This window comes from Rhopilema esculentum, chromosome 20 (genome assembly GCF_057945365.1).
Source record: "Rhopilema esculentum isolate cy_ngs chromosome 20, ASM5794536v1, whole genome shotgun sequence".
In the NCBI taxonomy this organism is placed as follows: domain Eukaryota; kingdom Metazoa; phylum Cnidaria; class Scyphozoa; order Rhizostomeae; family Rhizostomatidae; genus Rhopilema; species Rhopilema esculentum.
In genome coordinates, this window is record NC_142834.1 from 14,526,127 (window position 1) to 14,548,799 (window position 22,673).

At 35.0% G+C, this 22,673-nt stretch overlaps 2 protein-coding genes across 3 annotated transcripts in view; one reads left to right on the plus strand and one right to left on the minus strand.

The window, feature by feature from the left end:
* LOC135687183 (phosphatidylinositol 3-kinase catalytic subunit type 3) overlaps window positions 1–17,111 on the minus strand; it is a 32,598-nt gene extending 15,487 nt beyond the window's left edge. Inside the window, exons 1-14 of one of the 2 annotated variants that reach the window (XM_065203683.2) lie at window positions 16,973–17,111; window positions 15,409–15,495; window positions 14,676–14,777; window positions 14,179–14,236; window positions 12,185–12,270; window positions 10,945–11,071; window positions 9,718–9,804; window positions 8,576–8,671; window positions 6,653–6,829; window positions 5,648–5,740; window positions 3,491–3,547; window positions 1,899–2,027; window positions 849–1,008; window positions 56–156 (exon numbers count right to left, since the gene is read on the minus strand). In XM_065203683.2, coding sequence (XP_065059755.2) covers window positions 56–156; window positions 849–1,008; window positions 1,899–2,027; window positions 3,491–3,547; window positions 5,648–5,740; window positions 6,653–6,829; window positions 8,576–8,671; window positions 9,718–9,804; window positions 10,945–11,071; window positions 12,185–12,270; window positions 14,179–14,236; window positions 14,676–14,777; window positions 15,409–15,495; window positions 16,973–17,061 — 1,449 coding nt within the window. In that variant the 5' untranslated portion in view covers window positions 17,062–17,111. The remainder of the gene's footprint in view (window positions 1–55; window positions 157–848; window positions 1,009–1,898; window positions 2,028–3,490; window positions 3,548–5,647; window positions 5,741–6,652; window positions 6,830–8,575; window positions 8,672–9,717; window positions 9,805–10,944; window positions 11,072–12,184; window positions 12,271–14,178; window positions 14,237–14,675; window positions 14,778–15,408; window positions 15,496–16,972) is intronic. The other variant, XM_065203684.2, reaches the window with a different exon arrangement.
* LOC135687188 (uncharacterized) lies at window positions 17,097–20,886 on the plus strand. The gene is made up of 6 exons (XM_065203688.2): window positions 17,097–17,271; window positions 17,521–17,639; window positions 18,649–18,790; window positions 19,368–19,460; window positions 19,584–19,670; window positions 20,230–20,886. Exons 1-6 carry the CDS (start codon window positions 17,205–17,207, stop codon window positions 20,364–20,366), a joined length of 645 nt encoding a protein of 214 aa, XP_065059760.1. The 5' UTR covers window positions 17,097–17,204; the 3' UTR covers window positions 20,367–20,886.
* The last annotated feature ends 1,787 nt before the right edge of the window (window positions 20,887–22,673 follow it).

Here is a 22,673-nt window from a genome sequence, read left to right on the forward strand (position 1 = left end):
TGTCAAGACTTTTAACAGCAAACACCAGCATGAAACATCTAAAAAGATGCCCTACCATACTCACATTCTCTTTTGTTTCCTCGTTTAGTTTGACTTCCATTTCGCCAAATTCTTTTCCTTGTACCTCAATACCTTCGGATTCCGTTGATGCTTCGCCTAAAATAACGTGCATAATATAAAACTTGTCACAACAGACTTAAAATAACATAATATATAAAGCTTTTTAGTAGATTTCGGGGCATAAAAGGGCAAGGGGCATGCCCCACATTTTTCTGTGAGATCATAATTGTGAGATACATTTGTTGCAACTGACAATTAAACTATTGTTCTTTTATGGTCCTTCCCCGTTAATCTCAAGGCTGCCGAGCCAATCTCCACGGGAATGTCAAGCTCATTCGCTGAATCAGTGTTCTAAAACTGACTATCTGGTGGCTCAAATCTTCGAGAAGATGCTTTTGTGGCCCTATATATGGTTCTGTCCACTGTAATAGAATTCAGTGCGGTCCAATAAACGCTTATTTCAGAAACTGCCTTGTAGGGTGGAAACTTACATTCACGTAGATAATTTGTCGCTCGGCCCGCCTACATTTCTTAATATTTTCCCATTTAAACCTAGATATTCTGCAAACGTTTAACAAATGTGTAATTTTTATTTTTGAACTAGAACAAAGGAAAAAATAGAGTTTTATTTAACTACACTAGAATGACTTCGAAAACCCCTGTCTTAGAAAAACAATTCAGCCACTGTGGAATGGTACAATTTAGCTCTCTTATTAATTGCTAAATAGTGTCAGTTAAATAGAAGGTAACCTTAAATTTGTAACAGTAAACGTAATGACATTACTTACTGAGAGGTGGTATGTTCGTCTCTTCATTTATATCTGGAATTTCACTTGTCTCCTTATCCTTTTCTTTTTCAACATTATCTTTGTCCTTCATCTGTTTGGCTTCGCTCTTGATTTCATACCGAAGCGCTTGCACCAGTTGCAAGAGGTAAAGCAGAAGATCCTTTGAAAAGAAACCAATTATATAACTGGTAATATCTCCCAAAGCTTTAATCAAGAACGTGAGACGAGCATCTTCAATAAACGGTAGCTTGGTCTTGCTGACTGGAAGCTGACTGGGTGTGTATTAACCTTTAGTGTTCTTTCATAAAAATTTAGGAACGAGGACATTAACGTCAAGAGCAACCTTCTTACTTTATCTGTATTCGTTACTTGCCCTGTCAACAGACTACCAGACAGGTAGGAGGGTCTCTTGCTCTAAAGAGGTATACTCGTATTATGTTCAAATAGCTGTCTTACGAGATTTTTTCTACTATTCTACCTAGCGAAATATTCCAGCTTGTAGATCAAAACTCGCTGATTAAGCAAGGTTGGTGAAAAGAACAAGGGACTCGTTGCCTCTAACTATTTGACCACTTTAGGGCAAAAACGTCAATAGAAAAACTGGCACAGCATCATACTTCACAAGGGGTCGTATACAAGAGAGCTGTGTCAAATAAAATATCTTAAGCCCCGGTCAAACGAATTGAACATTTCACTGAGCAACGCTCAACATGCCTGCTCAGTAAAAAGCTCAGTTTACTTGACCACTTGCTCAGCTTTGTTCAGCCCTGCTCAGTCTTGCTCAGTCCTGCTCAGCGATGTTTGACGGCGATCAAAAATGTTGAGAGAGTCATTAAACATTACTTTTGTCTGGGGTGTTGTTGAGATGTTCAGTTCGTTTGACCACCATGTACTGAGTAGCATGCTGAGTAGAGCTGAGCAAGGTTTGTAAATATTGAGTGTTGCTCAGTAAAATGTCCAGCTCGTTTGGCCGGGGCTTTTTATACAAGAGGGCTGTGTTAAATACAATATCTCACACAGGAGGGCTGTGTTAAATACAATATCTTATACCTCGTTTGATGCTTGCTTTAGTCTCGATACTGCATACTGCCTGACAACTCTGTTCGTGAACTGCGGCGTGAGCAACTCCAGTGCATCAACTGTGTCTATTGGATCCCATTTGTTGATCAGGTCTATTGCCTGTCGAAATTACAATACAATTATAAACATTAGATATTCTAACTGTATTGTAACTGCCATACTTCCGGAAGCTAGTTTTTTGGACATTGAGAAGCTAGGCTAATCAAGCAGTGCCCTGGTCACCCCTCTCGATGTGACCATACCTCCAGGTGGCGTCACAGCGGGGTGGACTGGGGAGGACATGTCCACCCCAGTTTTCCTAGAAGTCGATTTTCTAATTTTTCGATTGAAAAACCTTTGGGGGAGGGGGAGGAAGGTGGGGTGATCAGATCGAATTTGATTTTCACAATTGCAAAAAGCCACCTTTACAAAAAAGCTTCTTGAGAAGTTGCTTGCTCAAAGGTAGAAAAAAGATAAATTACTATACTAAATAACTGAAGGGCGTGACTGAGGAAATTTGTTTTCGTCCACCCCAGTTCTTCGAGCTGGCGACGCCACTGCATACCTCGCCACTCCTCAAATTACAGAGGGATGGCGACTCTTCTTGATCTAAATGAAACATTGGTCATGTTAGTGACGCCAACTACAGACCTTTGGATCTGTAGTCCAAGACTCTGTTAGTGACTATAAAACTTGCAGAGACAGCTAGCTTGTGAGAATGGCAAAAGCTTGGGTGACGAACAAAGCCCTTCGACTGAATAATCCATCCCATCCCTTGTATTCGGGGTCGGAAAGCATACTCAAATAAATAAACTAATTCTGCTTGTGTTCTTGGGTCCATGTACAAGAGAAGGTTAAAATGCTAGAAGATTTTTCCTCGCAAACAGCATACAGTGATACCATTGGTTGAAGTGTGCAGAGAGAAAGTCAACCAAATTACTGTTCACTATGGGGGGTTCTACAGCGCGCATAGCAAGTATTTAGTTTTGTTATGTTATATTCTTAGATATATTGCTATATTCACTTGAGGAATCGAAGTAGCTTAATTTGTTTTGTTATGATATTGTATTTACGTACTTGTCTCCTGTTCATGTGTATGTGAACAAGGTAAAGGAAACTGATATTCGTGATGTATTTAAAACCTACGTAAGACCTTTGTATCGGTTTAAACAGTAAGCAAATATAGGTTCCCTGATTTGACATGTTGATTAGCTGAGTAATTTAAATGAGTTCACAAAAGTACAGTAGGGCAGTGTTAGTGCAAAATGTGTTGAGGAAAGACGTGTAGAAAAATTGAGAAATGATGAGACAAGGCGTACGTTTGAGTTTTATTTGAAGAGATTTCTTGGTTCGTGGAGAAGTATATATGTTTCGAGCCAGCTTAATTGAGATAGATTGCGATCTATAACATTCACTAGTATAGTATTCTGTGTTAGTGTACAGAGATCTTGAATTCATGATACTCAAAGCCAAAACTAGATCCTAAAACCTCTTTTCAACAAAAAATGGTTTCTTCATAGTTATGCAAGATACTTTCGTACGCTAAAGCTGCACTGATAAGAGAAAATGAGGAAAGGGCCTACCTGCTTCGCTTCCAAGGGCTGGTTCCAATTAATGCACTTGAGAAATTTGGTTAGAGCCTGCAAAAATCAAAGAGATAATTTACCATGGTGTCTGTTTTAAGAAGATGTCCGTTGTAGGGAGACGTCAGCTCCAGGAAAGTTACGCCATATGCGCCGGAGGGATGTGTCCCTTGAAAGGAGGTGTCCGTTGCAGGAGGGTGTCCCTAGAAGGGAATGGCCATTGTACGGAGATGTCCCAAGAAAGGAGATGTGGGTAGAAGGGTGGTGTCCGTTGCAGAAAGATGTCCGCTGCAGGAAGGTATCCTTAAAAGGGATGTGCCCATTGTATGGAGATGTCCCAAGAAAGGAGGTGTGCGTAGAAGGGAGGTGTCCGTTGCAGAAAGATGTTCGCTGCAGGAAGGTATCCTTAAAAGGGATGTGCCCATTGTATGGAGATGTCCAAAGAAAGGAGGTGTGCGTAGAAGGGAGGTGCCCGTTGTAGAAAGATGTCCGTTGCAGGAAGGAGGTGTCAGATGTTTGTAGGAGGTATGCGCCGACCACTGCTCTCTATCGTTTAATTGAAAGATTTTGAGCACTGTCTCAGACACTCAAAAGCGAACATGAATGAAGATGAAAACAATAGCCTCAAAATTACATTTTTCAATTATGTTTGCCTGGATACCACTCTGACGATATTTAGAAGGTCATTGCCTCATCGATGGCAGCTGCAATTCTGACAAAGGGCTTCAGCTCCATCACCAAACCACCCCATAACAAAAATCCTTATCTAAGAGATTATGTTACTATTTTTTAAACCAGGCTAATTTTTGGTCAGTCCGTTCCTGAATTATTATAATTTGTGTCTCTCAAAGTGCATCTACGGGATGCGTTTTCTGACAGACCGAAATTCTGAGTTCACAACTCAGTCCCCGATGATGATTTCTTTTCGTATTTGCAGATCAATTCGAAATGCTTCCAGATTTAGAAGCGCAACCCGAGAGGCTAAAACAGTACTTGCTTATCACGACTAGGACGCCTTTGAACCAAGAACAAATTGACTATAGCTTGAGTTTAAGAAACGCAAACAGAACTACAAAATTAATGACTTTTGTTCGCATGTTATGGCATATAAAGATTCAAAGCAGAACAAATCTTGGTCTAAACTTACATCATTTTACTTTTGGCAGAGCAAAAGTATTTGGAATTTGAATTATATCTATTTCAGTAGGATATCAAGCTTTCCAAAAAACTACACACTTTTATAAACTTTTATAATCTTCATTATCTTATATATTCCAGGTATCTTGAAATGATTCAAAAGCAAGCAAATATCAAATCTATGAGCAAAGAGTTGAAGTGCATGTTTTCCGGACACCGTTTACAGAAGGGTCACCCACAAAAGCTTTTGGCAAACATTTCCAAAAGGACTCTCTCTTGGTAAACATCAGTTAATAAAAAACCGAAAAGAAAGCTTGGAAAAAGCATGCCAGTGGCTCAACTGGTTTGTTTAATTTAGAGTCGTGTAGAAAATGTAAACTTTATAATTGTGAATTATAGATACTGAATTATAGAATTCTTATGATTTTAAAGAAACCCACTATTAAACAAGACTATAGCTAAAGAACGAAAAAGATAAATTTCAATTTTGATGCATTTTCATGTAAAAAATGCTATCCAATTGAAAAATAACCATTTGAAAAAAGGTTGTTTAAAGTTGTCATAGCTATCTTAATCCTACGCGATTAAGTTGCAATTAAAACAATTTAGGCCATCCTTTTATTCAAAAATCGCACTGACTTAAAGTCAATTTGATGTGTAAAACTTAATATTCTGTATTTAACCGCTTTTAAATCTCCGAAGACTCAATACAAAGGCGTGTTTTGCAATAATACAGTTAGCAAATAGATTTAAAACCAGAATGAAAATATAATAGTTTGATTGTTAAAAACACGACGTTTCGAGCATGTACTCGTTATCAAGTGTATGCGTTCTTTACTTGATAACAAGTACATGCTCGAAACGTTGTGTTTTCAACAATCAAACTATTATATTTCCATTCTGGTACTAAATTTATTTGCTAACTGTATTATCGTTATTCTGGATGAAGTACCACACGCAACGTACATATTTAATTGTGTTTTGCAATACTGTCTTTAATATGCAAAGAGCAACACAAACCTTCTTCTGACTTGTGAGATAGAATCGAAACTGCCACACGAGATCTTTTTCTTTTTCAGTTAAGATTGTTGTTGGTGGATAACTAACAATTTTCTAAATAAAAATAAAAAATACAGTTAAAAATTACAACTTCAGCTTCAAAAGACATGAAAAACATTACAATGATGCAGAATTGAAACAAGAGGATTTGTGACACTCTTACTTCGGGGTGCTCAGTCCGGGCTACAAACAATAAGCTTAATAAACAAGAACTAGCATAAAAATATACAAGAACTGCACCAGAAAATGTTTGCAATTTATCCCTTTTCTTTTGAACCTTTCTCGTTTTTGAGACCCAAAAAAATCAAAAATTTTATGACGCTTATAGAGAAATTGTACAATGACTCACCCAAACTAAAGATAAACTTTGCTCAAATTTAAGACCCAAAAAAGTAACTTGAGCACCCCTATCCTAAAAACATATCAGTACCACCCAGGGACGCCGGAACGACCAAGGGGCAAGGGGGGGCAGGCTTCAGTCAAAGGGCAGTCAAAGGGCAGTCAAAGGGCAGTCAAAGGGCAGTCAAAGGGCAACTGTAATTTTGTTGTTTCGATCTTGTGTAAAAATCTCATAAATCGGTATAAGAAATACTTTTGGCATAAGAAATTTTTTTACAAGTTTTGAGAAATATCGTCAGGAATGAGTCAGTACAGTCAGAATTTCATATGAGTCCTTTGATAATTACAAACGGCCGGTGTTAAGGGCGCTTCTATGGAACAGGCACGTTGGCCCCCCTTGCCCCTCGTATAAAAAGGCAACAGGGGCGGTTGACCTCGCGCCTTCCTCTCCGGCGTCCCTGGTACCACCGGGTCTCATCCCTGGGTAGATCAAATGTTCACGGGAAGAGGGAACATGTCGCAAAGATTTACCCCTGGTGCAGATATGTTAACCCGAAAATCATAAATGTCTCGATCAAACTGAAAATACGCAACTGCAGAGAAAAGTGAAAAAGAGGCGGAACTCACGTTCAGTTGGTCTCTTATCGAAGCATTGGGTTTCAAATCACGTGACATAGTTCCACTCCTTACACTCCTTGTAAGTTTGTGATGCTTGTTTTCGACCGGATTCTCTTCCAACACTTCCGGGTCAGGAACGTTCACAATCTCAGGATACACCTTGACATACTCGATTAGATCTGCATCCTGATTGGCGAAAACAAAATCATTGTAATAAACCACTTATTAGTGAGTATATGAAGATACAATAGCTCATGGTAAAATTAGGAAATTTTTCAATTAAGATCAAACTATGATATATTGTAAAGTAAAAAGCGTGCCAAAACTATTTAGGACGCACAGCAATTTGCGTTGTCTTTTTATGTTTTTCATTTCATTTCGCATGTTTCACTACTTCTACCGACTCACCCCCCCCTCCCCCCTCTTTGCCTCCCCCCTCCCCCACCAAAACAATGTTGATAGCCAAGACAAATATCATAGAAGTCAAGCAAAAATTCTCCTCAATCTTTTATGTCGATTTGTTGGCAGGGATTTCAGGTGCAGTTTGCAATAATGTAAAAATTAACTGTAGGAAAGTTCAATATTGGCCTAAAAAAATTCCGTGTTTCAAGGTTGATACAAAAAAGGGACAGAAAAATTAGCAAGGAGCATTTGGCATTACACTTAAAACAAATAAAGAGTAAATGAGAAGAAAAGAAGAGGATGAGTTTCAAAGACTTCGTGAGAAGCAGATTAAGAATGTTGTCAAGCCAATGCGTAGGTGACAAGTATAGAAAGATACACAGCTTTTTGAGGATTTCGCAGCCATAGTTGATGTTTCCCAGAGAGATCGAACTGTTTAAGATTTCATTTGATAAAAATTGACTTTAAAGATTCAATTAAGTTCCGCTTTCTTTTATTACTGACAAGAGACCAGATTTATTCACTGGGGGCCACATGAAAATGGACTACTTGTACAAGTTTATTTTCTTTAAAGCCAGTTCATTGTAAATTGTTATTCCATAGAGAATCTTAGTATGCCTTAAAAGAGCCCCATGTGAAATGAAAATTCTAGAGAATTTTAATCGCGCGGACAGTGAAAGATCTCAACAAAATGCAACTGCAGACTATGCAAGCCTTACGTTGCGCAGATTGGATTCTTGAAATAGTCATCGAATAATTGTATATTTTTATCTAATGAGTCATCCTTTTAATTTTGTACATTTCCTATATCATTTTATTCATTCATTGTAATTAATTTAAGATTTGTAAATGTAGTATAAATAGTAGGCTTTAATTAGCTGTTATATTAGCTAAAAAATTTGCTTCGCCTACTGTAAATAATTTTATAATAATAATGGAAACATTTCATTTTCAATTCAACTTAAACTACAACTACCAATCTCACTATTACAAGGTAATTTGCAATTGGCTAGCCTGGTTTTACAAGAAAAAACTATAACAATCGTAAGGTAAAAGGAAAAACTGAGAAAAATAAAATAAAACAACTAAAGTTAAAAAGGATGTAATTCCGGATTTGTCCATGGCTTATTTTTGCAACAAAATATGTAGTACGTAGTACGGATGGCAATGTTGGAAAGTTTAGAAATGAGATACTGTTTTTGTTGCTGATCGATGGAGAGAGAGTCACACATTTTGAAGAATGAATTGCAGGAATTGCCGAAGATGCCAAGAGAGCTCATAGAAAGATTAAAATAAACTATTAGGGGATAAATAACCAACCGAATCACAAGCTATAAGTAGAATTTCATCATAAAGACTCACATTTTATTTACTATTTAGTCCTAAAAAATTGTCCATTAATTGCTATTATTATGTAGAGTCAAATGTAAGACTTCAAAATTAACTTATAAATTAATGCAGAGAATAACTATCAATGAAGCTAATTATCGAAATTTTAAGGCGCCTAGAGATTTTTATAACACAACTCGCCTTTTCGAAGTAAATCATCGTGTATTCGACTCCATTCATGCAGAATCGAGGAAATTCCACCATGAGGTACATGAAATTCGAATTTCGCTTCTCCTTCTACAAGACAAGTTCAAATGTATAAAAACAACGAAATAAAGCCACAAACAAGCATATAAAAAACTAGCGATAGATGCTTTAAATTAGTAAGCAAAAAAGTCAGTGAAAAATAGCAAATATAAAAATATTTATACTCGATTGAATTCATCTGAAACAGTTGCAATAAAAATAAAAGAAGAAACAGTGCAAGTTCTTAAGAAAAGTTTTGATGAAAACACAAAGAAATCTTGTCAAACTGAACTGATTTCAAAAACTTAACGATTTCAAAATTGTGCGTCATTTTTTTATCTCTACAATTTTTTGCTTTGCTTTTATTTCTTTTAATTTGTTTGGTTGAATAAATCAAGTTTTGGTGCGACTTAATAAAAGCTAGTTTAATGAGAAAAATTGATTATCATCCCAGGTCCATTCTTTTTATTTTTTTCGGTTTCCAAGTACCTAGGCCATCCTGGCCCCTAACCAATTTCTTTTTCTACAAGTACTTATGGATTGTACAATCCATGAATAACTGTAACATAAGGAAATAATCGGGTTAAAACACTCTAACATAGGAGCGAGCTTATGGGAACGTCTGCTTATAAAAAATCAAAGAAGATGTGAAATTGTACCGAATCAAGGGGACGAATTTTGTACACCATTAGAGAAATTTAAAATGAAGGGCTGATTCAAACAAAAACTTTGAAAGAGAAATGTGTTTGCTAATTTCTATAAATCTTTGACATTTGAGCATTGAAGCCTCGTTATTCCTATATAAAAACAAAACGTGTTATGAAATACAAAATGAAAATTGAATAAAACAATAGAACATAAAAAATAAAACATTTACAAAATTTGGCTAAAATGAGAAAGCATTTGATTCTTTTTTAGCTATTTAATTGTCAAATTAAGAATAACGAGTAACAGAAATATCGTATTAAAATATAACCCCAAGCACGATGGTTTCATGCGTGGTTAGAAATTCTTCTCTTAAGGTCAATAACCTAAAATTAAAGCATCGCAACTGGGACTCAGCATATTGCAGCAAATTGCAGACGAGATAAACATACCTCGTTGACCATTTCGATTTCTCGAAACGTGAGACGATCAAGCCAGTCGACTTTTTTCATTCTTCCTTTACGGTGTCTTTTACTCAACTAGAAGGGCAAAGGTCAGGGTCATTGAAGGTCAGGGTCATTAAAGGTCAAAGGCTATAATTTAATTGGAACGAGAAGAAGGAAAAATTAAAAAACTGATTAAACGAGATATAAAGAGCTCTCTATCTGCAAATAATTTTTTGCCTGTAGAATTTATAGAAATCAATTCTATTCCCAAACTTCAAAAAGACAAAAAAGAAATTTTGACCAAATTTCTCAAAAGTTAAAACTCAAATATTTTGACCAAATTTCTCAAAAGTTAAAACTCTAAAATTTTGACCAAATTTCTCAAAAGTTAAAACTCAAAAATTTTGACCAAATTTCTCAAAAGTTAAAACTCAAAAATTTTGACCAAATTTCTCAAAAGTTAAAAGTCAAAAATTTTGACCAAATTTCTCAAAAGTTAAAACTCAAAAATTTTAACCAAATTTCTCAAAAGTTAAAACTCAAAAATTTTGACCAAATTTCTCAAAAGTTAAAACTCATAATCCAGTTTTTCAGGAAAGAAAATTTTGAAAATACACTCTATTTCTTATTACAAACCGCGGCTTATGAATATTTATCAACAACCTCTTATATGAAGCTTTTAATCAAAAGTGGCTTATGTACGTGGGTAGATCTTATTTTCTCTTGGCTTTAATTTCATGCGATTAAAAACCAATCAGGCCATAGGCGGCCAATAAATAGGGACGGATACCGATCCAAGTAGAACTGTGGGAAACTGTTGCAAATCAAAACAGTGGGAGCAGAGGTTTTTCCGAATCAAAGTTAAAAATATAATATGGCTAAAATGAGTGGAAACGATAAAAAAATTCGATCCACAACTGGGTATATACTTTTTCTGACGTTTTATTCACTGAGAAAAGGGCATTTAGTTTGCAGAAAAATGTTTGCTTTTTCAAACCCATTTTGCACTACCACAAAATTGTTTGCATTTTTAAAAACATTATAATAACTTATTTGTTAACGACATGAAATGTTGAAGAATATTTTAATTGTTTTTCCATTCATTTTTACGTTATCAATGAAAAAGATTGAAAAAACAATGAAAAAATTCTTCAACATATCATGCGAATTATTAAAAAAAAACAAATAAATTTTGGATACCATAAAAATTGGAAATTTCGAAATTGTCGTTACCTTGGCCAGTTCAACCATTTTGGCATCTGCCGAAGCTCCCTGTTTTCCGGGGGTCTTTGTTTGTTCACTGCCATCAGCTTCAACCCCCGGCCAAACACGCAAATCGTGTATTCCCTGGCGCAGGGTCCTGAAAAGAGAAGGCCAGCATTCGTTATTACATTTAACCATTATATATATATACATCGAATATGTTTCTTCCCTATGTAAATTTGAACGCCCTCAAAACCACAGAATCGAATAATAAACAAGTCTCGTTTTCCATCAATCTCATAAAGCCAAATGGCGATTTTTCCTCTCATTAAACAACTGATCGTGTATTAAAAATGTACAAAAACACTATCATGTAATTTAAACATAAAATAACATGAAAAGAATAACAAAGTACATGTCTGAAACATCGTTCAAACCTGAAAAACTTAAAGGCAGTGTATTAAAGGCAGACTGTTCATTTGCTGACAGAAACGAGGAATTAAATTGCTATTACAACGAATTTTCATTTCTTAACAAACATTTCTTTTCAAGCTCATACAGATATTTCACTGTCATTTCACAAATTAAAATTCCGACCAAAATAATCGTCAAAAAAATACATAGTTTTCATTTCTACAAAGGAGATCTTTTATTATTTGCCATTTATCAGTTATACTTATATGTCACCCTTCTCTAATTTAGAGGACCATCGAATTCAACAAGCAATACACTCTTTTTTTATAAGAACCAGTAAATTTAAGTTCAAGCTGACTGTTCTTAATTTTTTCGAAAATCTGAGGCTGGATTGTTCTTAATTTGTTCTTAAATTAAGGGGGTGTAAGCAGTGCTATTGCTAGCTTTTTCACTCTGAGTTGTTCAGGCCTCATTTGCCAAGAAAGTGAGTGAGACAGCCTTAATTTGCTGACAAATTTGAATATCCACCGAAAAAGCACCCACACATCGCTAAAAATCCTCGATTTAGAGAAAAAACGTTGTTCAAAATTGCATTTGCAGAAGCTCAGCCTCAGCTTGTTCTTAATTTGTTCTTAACTTTTGACCAGTTTTGAGGCTCGTGTTCTTATAAAATTGTTCTTATAAAAAAGAGTGTATCCAATGAACAGCGCGACGTTTCGCCTGTAATTCTGATGGCTACATAAAAACTTATTCCATTCAAATCGCTTTAATTCATTGTTATCATGCCCATTCAGATAAAAAACTGCCAGTTCACAAATCATTATTCCGATCAAAGAAATCGTCAAAAAATAAATACCCATGTTTTCCAAACAACGAGACAGTCGTTCCACCCACGGGAACAGGCTTTTTGGAATCATAAACATCCCACACAGTGAGTGCAACCTAAAGGGTCAAAAATCGGTCATGGCTCGACGAAACATTTTAAAAGGTAATATTGATTACAAAGTAACACACAGTTAGAAAAAAAACTTACATTTATAAAAATCTGCTAACAATTTTTTGGGGTGAATAATTTAAAATTTGCATTGAAAATTCAAACATTTTAAAACATCTTAAAGCTTTTCGTCGTCGCACACTTTTCGGATTAGAAAAGTTCTGACGTTTTTTACTCTAAACAGTGTCAGACGAAAGGCATTAAATGTTCAAAATGCTTTTTAAGAAAACCCTTTTTTAATTTAAATAAATTATATGCCAATTTGTATTGACTTCAGATACGGGTTTTCAGTTGATAGCTTAAAGTTTAGAATCAAACTTTTTGAGCCTGTTTTACAATCAAAAAGAAACTTAGCCTAAACGACCTCTTTACATATTTATTCATAAATTTGAGCCGAATGTCTGCTTTACTTTTTCATACAAAAACATCCCAATTCTTCATCAAAATTCAAAAAAGAATTCAGGCAAGTGAGCCGGTAAAATTTCATGTAAATTCACAAAGAATTATCATTTTTATTCAAATAATTGTTTGTAAGCATCGACAAAAAGCGATGTGTTTTTTATTTTTAGTCCATTTACTTTTGATCTGATGAAGCCCCGTTTGCCGGGGCGAAATATCAGACATAACTGATTTACGTGCGTTTGTCACTTTACGGTGTTACTTATTTACTATGTTTTATAAACTTGGATGCACATATATGTAATGTAATATATGTAAAAACAAACTCGTAAACTGACAGGTCTTCCTGCTAGTGACAGTGGAAACAGGGGGTGGGTCACAAGCAGAAATTACTCAGCAAGTATCATTAAAAAATTTTCACAAATAAGCAACCCAGCAAGTCAATAATCTCTTCACTTCTTTTAAATATCCAACCCTCTGATGGAGTTTAGCTCCCAAAATTAGACCTTACAACAAGATGTGACAAAGTAAAAGAACGGCACCGGTTACAATTGCTGTTTCGGAGGATGGATCTTCAAATTGAATCAGTAATTAAATGATGTTCAGATTTCTGCTAGTGTGTATTATATAAAAGCATCTGGATTTAATCATGAAAAGATTGATTAGGAAAAAGTGAAAAAAAAGCAAGCAATTCTGGAGTGGCTACAATGTTGTGTAGTTGAACAAAGTAGTAGTAAGTAGATAGCTTTTTCCAGGGGAAATCAGTTGCAGGGGCAAATCTTTGTTTACATAAACAGGAGGACAGTGGCCTATTGTTTAAAAAATGGAAATTCACTGGGGTTGCAGGGGCAATTACCCCCTAGTTGGTATGTTTAAAAAGGCCCTGGGTAGGTAGTGGAAAGCAATGGTATATCCATATTGACATATAGGTGTTTAGGCAGAATGCTCACAACCCTCCCCACCCCTCCCTTCCCCCCTTCCCCTTCTCAACACTGATAAATCTGTTATGTAAGAAACCTTGAGTCTAACTTTCCAAAACTTTTTAATGTGGCTAGTTGAAAAACCACTTTATAGAGCCTTTTGTCCTGAAAGATAAATGTATAGCTCCCTGTTAGTATATATTGCAGTTACGCAGTTGCATCATGAAGGTTACATGTTGTTCCTGCTTCTGCAGCTCTGCACACTATTTCTGACAATCATTTTTGTGGTCCTTTGTTGTGGATTGTATCTTTTCAAAATCTCCTCTGTTCTTTATATTGGGTAGTGGAAATGACCTTTCCATTGCTCTCAGTCTGGTGATATCCTTATTCAAAGTTGTCACAAAAGTGAATCCCCTCTACCATCCTGCAAAGTTAAATCTCATCTCCCCAACAGCTGGTGTATTGCCGGACAAACACAATATGTAACCAACATAAAATTGCTTATGTTGGAAATATATCAAAAAAGCAAAACTGTACCTGTGCATTTCTTGGAAGATCTTGATACTTCATTGGGAGTTTGAGCCACTCATTCCAGCTATAAAGCAAGATAAGGGTTTTTGAAATACAAGATTCAAATCGAAAAAAATATACTTTATATTCTTAAGGCAGTTAAAGACAGATGGCAGGTTCAAAGCCAAGTTGTTTGAAAGTAGATCAATTTTTGCAAATCATTCTGGGATAAATGCATCACATGATATCATCATTTGCGAACAATGATACTCTAGTTGTTTTTCTTCTTAAAAACAAGTTTGGACAGAGTTAAACCAAGCCATGGAAACAAGTCAGTTGTTTGTTATTGTTTTTACTGTTGTTTGACACAAGAAAACAGCACAAAAATGCAAAAGCAATAATATACAAGTTATGATGACCAATCCTCATTGGCTGTCCATTTTTAGCCCACACAGACAACTGACTTATGTTCTTCTATATCTGTTGTGTGGCTTTAACTGGATAGATATGAGAAAATAACATACTTCCATCTTGTAGAAAAAGCTTTATATGAACTCCTCACAGGTGTGTATAAGGCCTTCCCATCAGCAAACAAAGTGCAAGTGACATAGAGATCAGGACATGATCTAAGAAAAAAGCAAGGGATTAGTTCAAGGTTTAATGACATTAAGTTTGTACTTGTCTCAATTACAGAACTAAGTGCAATAATTATGCATAAACCAAAAGCAAATATTTTGGAGACATTATGCTTATATCTAAAATAAATTGTGACCTACAGCAGTCACATCATTACAGTCCCACTGTTCCATACAAAAAACACCATTGTTTACCATCCATTGAACCGCCATACAAGCAGAAAACCGATATATCATATAATACACCCACGCCAAATTAAATTTTCACTTCTGTCCTAGCCAAATAACATGAATTTGATCTTAGTTATATAAATGTGCCAAACAATATTTTGGTGGTACAAAACTTAAAAATGGCTTTGCAGGAAAGCAAACATTTTGAGTCACAAAGCTCTTCGTCTGACACTCTTCAGAGTATAAAACTTCAGAGCATTAATCTTAAGACACTGGATTAATATTCTTTAAAAATAAATACCTTGTTTTCAAAATTGAGTGTAATTGCCTAGAATTCTTAGCTGAAGCTCCCTGGGTTTCTGATAGCTGCCATAGCCCTGTATCAATCAAGCCGATGATGTTTTTTAATATCTTTCATTATACAAACTTTTACAAATATTATTATACAAACTTTTGATAAAGTCCCGAGAGTTTCAATTGTGGATCTGCAATAAGCTCTTTGTAGTTCTTTCTCTCACATTTTCCTTCAAGTATGCCGCTGTAAAAACAATTAACTTAATGAGGGAACTGCATTTAAAATCAAAAATCAAAATTGTCTTAATTGCAGTCTTAATTGTTTTGATTTTCCATTAAGATGAACTTTTAATGTTCTGAGTACAGTTTACTAAATTTTCTTAGGCCTGATGTGTGTGTGAGCCCAGCTAAAAATATGTTATTGATTTTTCCAAATATTTTTAGGATTTGTTAAGATTTACATTTTTCCTACAAGCTTCTGTAGTTCAGCAACATTGATCTTTGAACTTGGACATACCCATGGTTATCACAATTGAGTTTATCTTTATAACACAATATTTTCAAAGTAATTTTGTACCCTTTTACATTTCAGATTGCATTTATTCAGCTTTAACCCTAAAGTTTGTTTGAAAGGATGTATTTTGGCTACACAAGTATCTGCAAGCAGTTTGAGTATCAAAAGCATGACCCAGATGGCATAAATGCACTAGCGTACCTTCAACACTGACCCCAGAATTAAGGGTATGGTAGTTTCCAATGAGATATCTAGTGTGCAATAGCAACATTTCAAATGTGTAAGTGTGCACTTCAATTGTGTATATATAGTGTGCCAACATCAAGGAAGACAAGAAAATTGACATAATATAGTACCAAAGTGATGATGTCATAAAAATATTTTTTTAGAATTTTTTAATTTTGATCCCTGAATCTGAAAGAGCATCATGAAATACTGCTAAATCTGCAAGTTAAAGGTATTACGAATTGGCTGAGATATGGCCACTTGAGCACAGGCTCTTGCCCCATCAAACCTCTGTAATTTGATCTTGTTTGATAACTTTATGAACCAGGCCAGAATAACAGTGATCTGTTAGCAAACTTAAAATCTTTCATTGGCCATACTTCGCCCAATGTTGAACATATCTAACTGATTTTGCATAATGAGAGGTATTTTATGATGTTCTTTCAGATTTTGTGGTCAAATCTAAGAAATTGTAAAAAGGTTTTTGATGACGTCACAATTCAGTACTTTATAGATAGTTGTTTTATATCTATCAAACTAGTGTATGTGAGGAAACATGATTCATCATTTGCCCTAAGCAATAGGACACACCAATGTCACACCCACATCTCAACAGGTCACACAATTTTTTTGAAAAATATCGCGGGTTGTGCACTTACTTTCGATACTTTTTCAGTCTGGCCCTGATGGCCGAGAGGGGGTACAAAATACAAATAGACATGTCACAGTACATTGATAAGTGAAGTAAGCTCCGCCTACAACATCCAGTTTGAGAAATTCATACGATGAATATAATGTCTAGCCTTCGAAGAGATGCACCACCACTATTTGTGATGCACATCGGTGCAAGAATTGTTATTATTCTTGCTTTCGGACCTCAGTCAGCACACACAATCCACCAAGGTTGCGATTGTTATTCACATATTTCATTTGCTCAATTAACCCTACATTGAAGAAAGAGACTTAAAGGATCTATACTTACATTTTAAGGGTCAGATACGAATCAATGTCGCAGCTGTAGACATAGTAAAATTTGTCGCTGACATTCACTTCCAAAGGGGAGGAAGCCATTTCTGTTTAGAACAACTTCGACAGGAGGCTCAGCTTGGTATTGAGGTAGTTCAAGGATGGCTCCTGAATGAAAACAACGATCTGTCACATGGATCCTCGAGTTTGTTCTCATTAAGATATTTAGTGTAAATATATAAAAGAAAATGACACGCTGGGCTCGAGGTTTTAAAAAGAAACACATTGATGCATCATCTTGGGATGAGCTTAAAGGTACAATTTTTATAATGAAAAATACACCTAAGTTAGGAATGTAATTGTATCAACGTATGTGATGATGTGTATTTCTGTGGTGTGCTTAGCCTTTTTTGAGTTTCAGATTGTAGAATATAGAATTTCTTGTCATTGTACTTGTTACAGCTTGTTGCTATTCTCAAATATGTTCAAATACATGTCAAATTCTAAGTTTCTAATAGATAATAAAGATGTCAGATTCTCAGAGTTTCTGATGTCACTTTCTAGTTGATAAAGATGAGAGATCGAAAGAACAAGTCAGTGGTTCCAGAAAAATCGATAAAAAGAGTGATTTGAAAAAAGAAAAACAGAGAGAAGCACGTCGAAACAGAAGGAAAATGAAAAAGGTATCCAATCCAACGATCTGTTTTGAAGCTTTGTTGTATTGTATGAACCTTCACTTGTGGATTCAGGACGGAAGTTACATTTTTCGGAAAGATTTTTGTTAACTATTCTAGCGGTTACAAAGAAATTTCAATTCTAGTCAAAAAACATTTTGAAAGCACTCTAAAGACTTTTTGCCTGATACTTTCAAAGTATAAAACGTCAGAACATGGATCGAAAACTCTAAACTAGGAAATATATAGACCCTGTTATGAATTGAAGTAGGTCAGTCAGAAATTCAAGAACATGACTGTAAAAGTTGTCAAGTGATGACGTCAAAAAATCTATTTTTATGATTTTTTAAATTTTTTCCCATAACTTGAAAGAGCATCATGAAGTACCTCTAAATCTGCAAAATCAGTTAAAGGTATTACGAATTGGCTGAGATATGACCAGATGAGCACAAGTTCTTGCCCCATCAAACCAAACATCTATAATTTGGTCTCAGTTCATGAAGTTATGAACTGAGCCAAAATAACAGTAATTCATTAGCAAACTTCAAATATTCTATTGGCCAAAGCTCACCTGATTTTTGACAAATTTAACTGATCTTGCGTATGTGGGAGTATTTTATGATGTTCTTTCATGTTATGTGAAAAAAAATTGAAAATTCTAAAAAAAAAATTTTTTGTAACGTTACACTTGAGAACTCTATTGTAAATATTACCAACAGAATCCTGAGGTAAAAGCAAAAGCAGTTTAGAGCAATCACCAATGGTATTGTAGGCATTGTTAGTAGGACATTGTAAGCATAAGGGTCATCACTTTTCAATGCCCCTTGTACAAGCATATTAAGCAAATCATGTAATTGTCTATCAGCCTCCTTGAATGTCAAGCTTTTGAGTTTGAGGGTTGCCACTGTGAAATTTTGATTCCAGACCACCTCTGGATAAAGTTAATAACATTAATTTGGGTGTAGCAGAAATAAAAATATTCAAATAATCCAGAATTTCTGAATTTTTATTGTCATAGGTATGCTTTAGTTGTCGAAAACCAGGTCATTCTATAGCTGAGTGTCCATCATCAAAAGATGAAGATACCTCAACTGGAATATGCTTTAAATGTGGTTCAACAGAACATGCTGTTAAAGATTGCAAAGCCAAAGTATCAAAAGGTCTGTTTAAAAACATGACAAAAAGGAATTTTTTTAGATTTGAAGTTATGCACTTATTCAAAGGAGATAAGACCATGTAATATTCTCCCATTTATATGGATTTTTAGGTTTAGAAAGATGAAAAGTACAATTTATACTGAATTTTTTGCAAAGTGAGTTCATGGACAAGTGTTCTAATAGACATGTGTTATCTTGTTCTAATAATGTTTAAATTGCTAAAAATCCTTTCATATATCATCAAGCCCTTGCTGTTTCAAGAATAAATTGAAAATGCCCCAAAACGCCCAACCCTTTCATTTTGAATGATTTGATGACTTGCTATTTATGAAAATTGAACTCATGAAATATGATTAACAATAAAGAAAACCTTACTTATGAAATAACATTTAACAGAACTTATTTTTTTAAATATGTCATTCCCAATGTAATTCAAATTTTCAAGCAACCCCGTTGTGTACAGTTTGACTCTTGACTCTTGATATATCAACAAGCTCCTTTAGTTTGCTGGCACAAGCCATATTCATAATGTCATTTTTGTTTAGGCAATGAAGCTAAATTTATAATTTTGCAATTTTAGATGTATTCCCTTTTGCAAAGTGTTTTATCTGTGGACAAAATGGACACATTTCAAAGAACTGTCCTGACAACCCACGTGGATTGTACCCATTAGGTAAGAAAAATCAATTTCATGCATTAAAAAAGACTGGAATAATGTCTTTTATTTTAATTGCTGTCATTTCTATGCTTTTCAAGTTTTGAATAATTAATTTCTTCTTTGTTTTGAAATTTACAGGTGGAGGTTGTGCTTTCTGTCAGTCTGTTGAACACTTCAAAAGGGACTGCCCAGAAAACCCAGGAAACAAAAGAGTAGCTGACAAAGGTGAGAATTTTATTGAAATTGTGTACTCCTCTACTCAAATGTTTTTACTAAAATTGAAACTTAAATGTAGGGCTGCATGGACAATGATTTAGTTGCTGAAAAATAAACAAGATTCCATGCATCGAGTACTGCAGTGATGATGTCACAAAAAAAATTTTTTGAATTTTTTAGTTTTGACCATATAACCCAAAAAAATGTTATGAAATACTTCTTAATGTGCAAAATCAGCTGAATGAAATAAAAATTAGCAGAAATATGGCCACAGTAATATGGCCAGAATAGAAGTACACCTGAAATCTTTCATTGGCCATATCACACCAAATTTTGAACATATTTAACTGAGATTTATTTAACCAAGTTTTGCACATTGAGAGTCGTTTTATGTTGTTCATTCAGATTTTGTTGTCAAAATATAAAACAATTTAGTAAAATATTTTTTATGACATTGCATTTCGGTACTCTTTTAAGTAAGATTTAATTGCTGATCACTAGATCGAAATTCTTTCTTCTATTGTTGATATTGAGCTAGTAAAATAATTGCTTAATTTTTTCTTGTTAGGAAAGTCAAAAGGAATTGGAAAAAGACAGAAAAATGACCTATCTAGCGTTGATGCAGAAACTTTTACTGATGAAGAAAGTGAAGATGATTTGCAAGAAAGCATGCTGAAAAAGAAAAAAAAAGTTGTGAAGTTTTGACTTAACTGCAGAAGCTGGGTGATATCTAGGCAAGGTTGCTAGAAAACTAATTGGTTTATCTGTGCTGTTTACTGAGGACCTATTTTTAGCTAAGGAACAAGGTCTCATCAAACTTTTTGATGTATTATCATCAGAAGGAAGTTTCGAATTGTATGGTATAGGTTTTAAAGTCCAAGAAAGTGTACGCCCCACTTCAGGCCTATGGACCATAGCTTTTAACACTTTCTAAAAGCATTGAAATCAAGGCATGGCCTAAGCTTTTTTTCAACAATTTCACGGTTTTATTCATCGCAGCACCACTTTTCCATGACTCTGAATGTTAACTTAGGCAGAAAATGAAAATGTACACTGCCTGCGAAAGTTTCTTGGAACACCGATTAATTTGCGCTGCATTTCTATATTTTTCATTTCTTTTCCAAAATGAAACAACTTTTTTCTACCTGTAGTTTAGGCAAATATCGTAAATCATCGAATTGGCCCCCCTCGAAAAAGCCCCCCCCCTCGAAAAAGCCCCCACCCTGGAACTACAAATTGTCAATAAGCCCCCCCCCTCGAATGAGCCCCCACTGCTACTGTAAATTCTCGAATTGGACCCTTCAATTTGATGATTTTTGCCATCTGAGGTTGCCTATAGCGTTTTATTGAATTACCACAACAAATTCATACTTTTGGTCTTTTAATAATGTCTTCTTAATATCTACAATAATTCTATAAGCCACCCCTCCCCCTCGTATAAGCCCCCCCCCCTCGAATAAGCCCCCATCCAAAAATATCAAAAAAGGAATAAAATATCAAGAAAGGGCTAATTCGAGGATTTACGGTATCGTACAAGTCACGCGAAAAAACGTACTCCCTAATCTCTTACATCGTTGAGAAAATTAACATTGTTCTAAGGGAGAGAGAATAAAAAGCTACGTTTGTTCTTGAGAACTACCAAGACTCTTAGCAAGGATAATAGGTCCTCATTCTTCTTCGCGGAATTCTGCTGAATTGGATTGGCCTATGCGATTACGTCAATATTGTCTATTTCGAAGACATACTCCTGGTTGCGAGACAGGAATCTCAAATATGGAAATTTTTAGCAAAAATGGAATAATTTTGTCTTTTGTTTTCTAACAAAACTTATCTGAACAAAAGAAGCTTCAACTTTTTGCAAATCAACCTGTCCCTGAACATCATTGTTGAACATTCCGAAACTTTACCGGACACCTCTTAGGAGACATTCTGCTTAAAATTTCTTCATTTTAGGAATCTTGTATAATAAAATAAAGGCTATAATTCGAGTATTACTGCTGGATTTCTTGTAAATCTCCAGGTTTAGAAGTCTACCGCCCTTTTAATGTCGCCCAAAGATTAGTAACAATAAACACAGTATATAAATCCTATGTTTGTTATCCTGCAAGCTTCTTATATCGCAGTTTAGTTTGCCTTATTTTGCATTCAAGATTTTTCTGCCCGGGGTGTGTTTCACTAAAGAAACAGTAGACATGAATCTTAACCGATTTTGTGACCCAGCAATTGTGAACCAAAAGCGATCTGTCTGGAAGGCAATGCATTTGATGAATATTCTAACTATATCTTGAGGCTGAAAAATGCTCACGGTGAAGTATTAATCATTTAACAGTACTGTTATGACTGAATTTTAATCTTTGGTAAGTGGAAAACAATAGATAGATAATAGATAAGATATACAATCAAATTTGGTTTTGATAATATAAGTACAGCAATAAAGACTACCATGCTGATAGTATAAGCAAGCTTAGCTTTAAGAATTTCAAATGTGATTTATTCGTTTGTTTATTTTATTTTCGATTTGCGCCGAAAAACAGAAAATCATTTGTATGGCTCCGCTCCCCCGTGCTATTTCGATAATATGCAGCATTTCATGAAGTTTCAAATTTCGATCCGATGCTATTTCGATCCACAACTGGGTATATATTTTTCACCGTGTTCTTTCGGACCCTTATTCTGACGTTTCATGCACTGAGGAGTGTCAGAAGAAAAAGCTTTTAGTATGTTGTAAAATGTTTGCTTTTTTCAAAGCCATTTTCAAATTCTGTACCGCAAAAATTGTTCAAGTTTCAAATTATTATATCATAATTCGTATACAATTGAGTTTACTTCTTTTGTGCTCAAATTGGACTTCTACCCTGTTCCATAATTTTCGATTTTCGTACATCACTTGTTTCTGTTTGCTGTTGAAGATATATCTTTCTTATTAAGACTAAGTTGAGATAGAGGAAGGTACATTGGACATTCATATCGTTGTATCTGCAATATGTGAAGTATGTCTCGTAATATAATCCC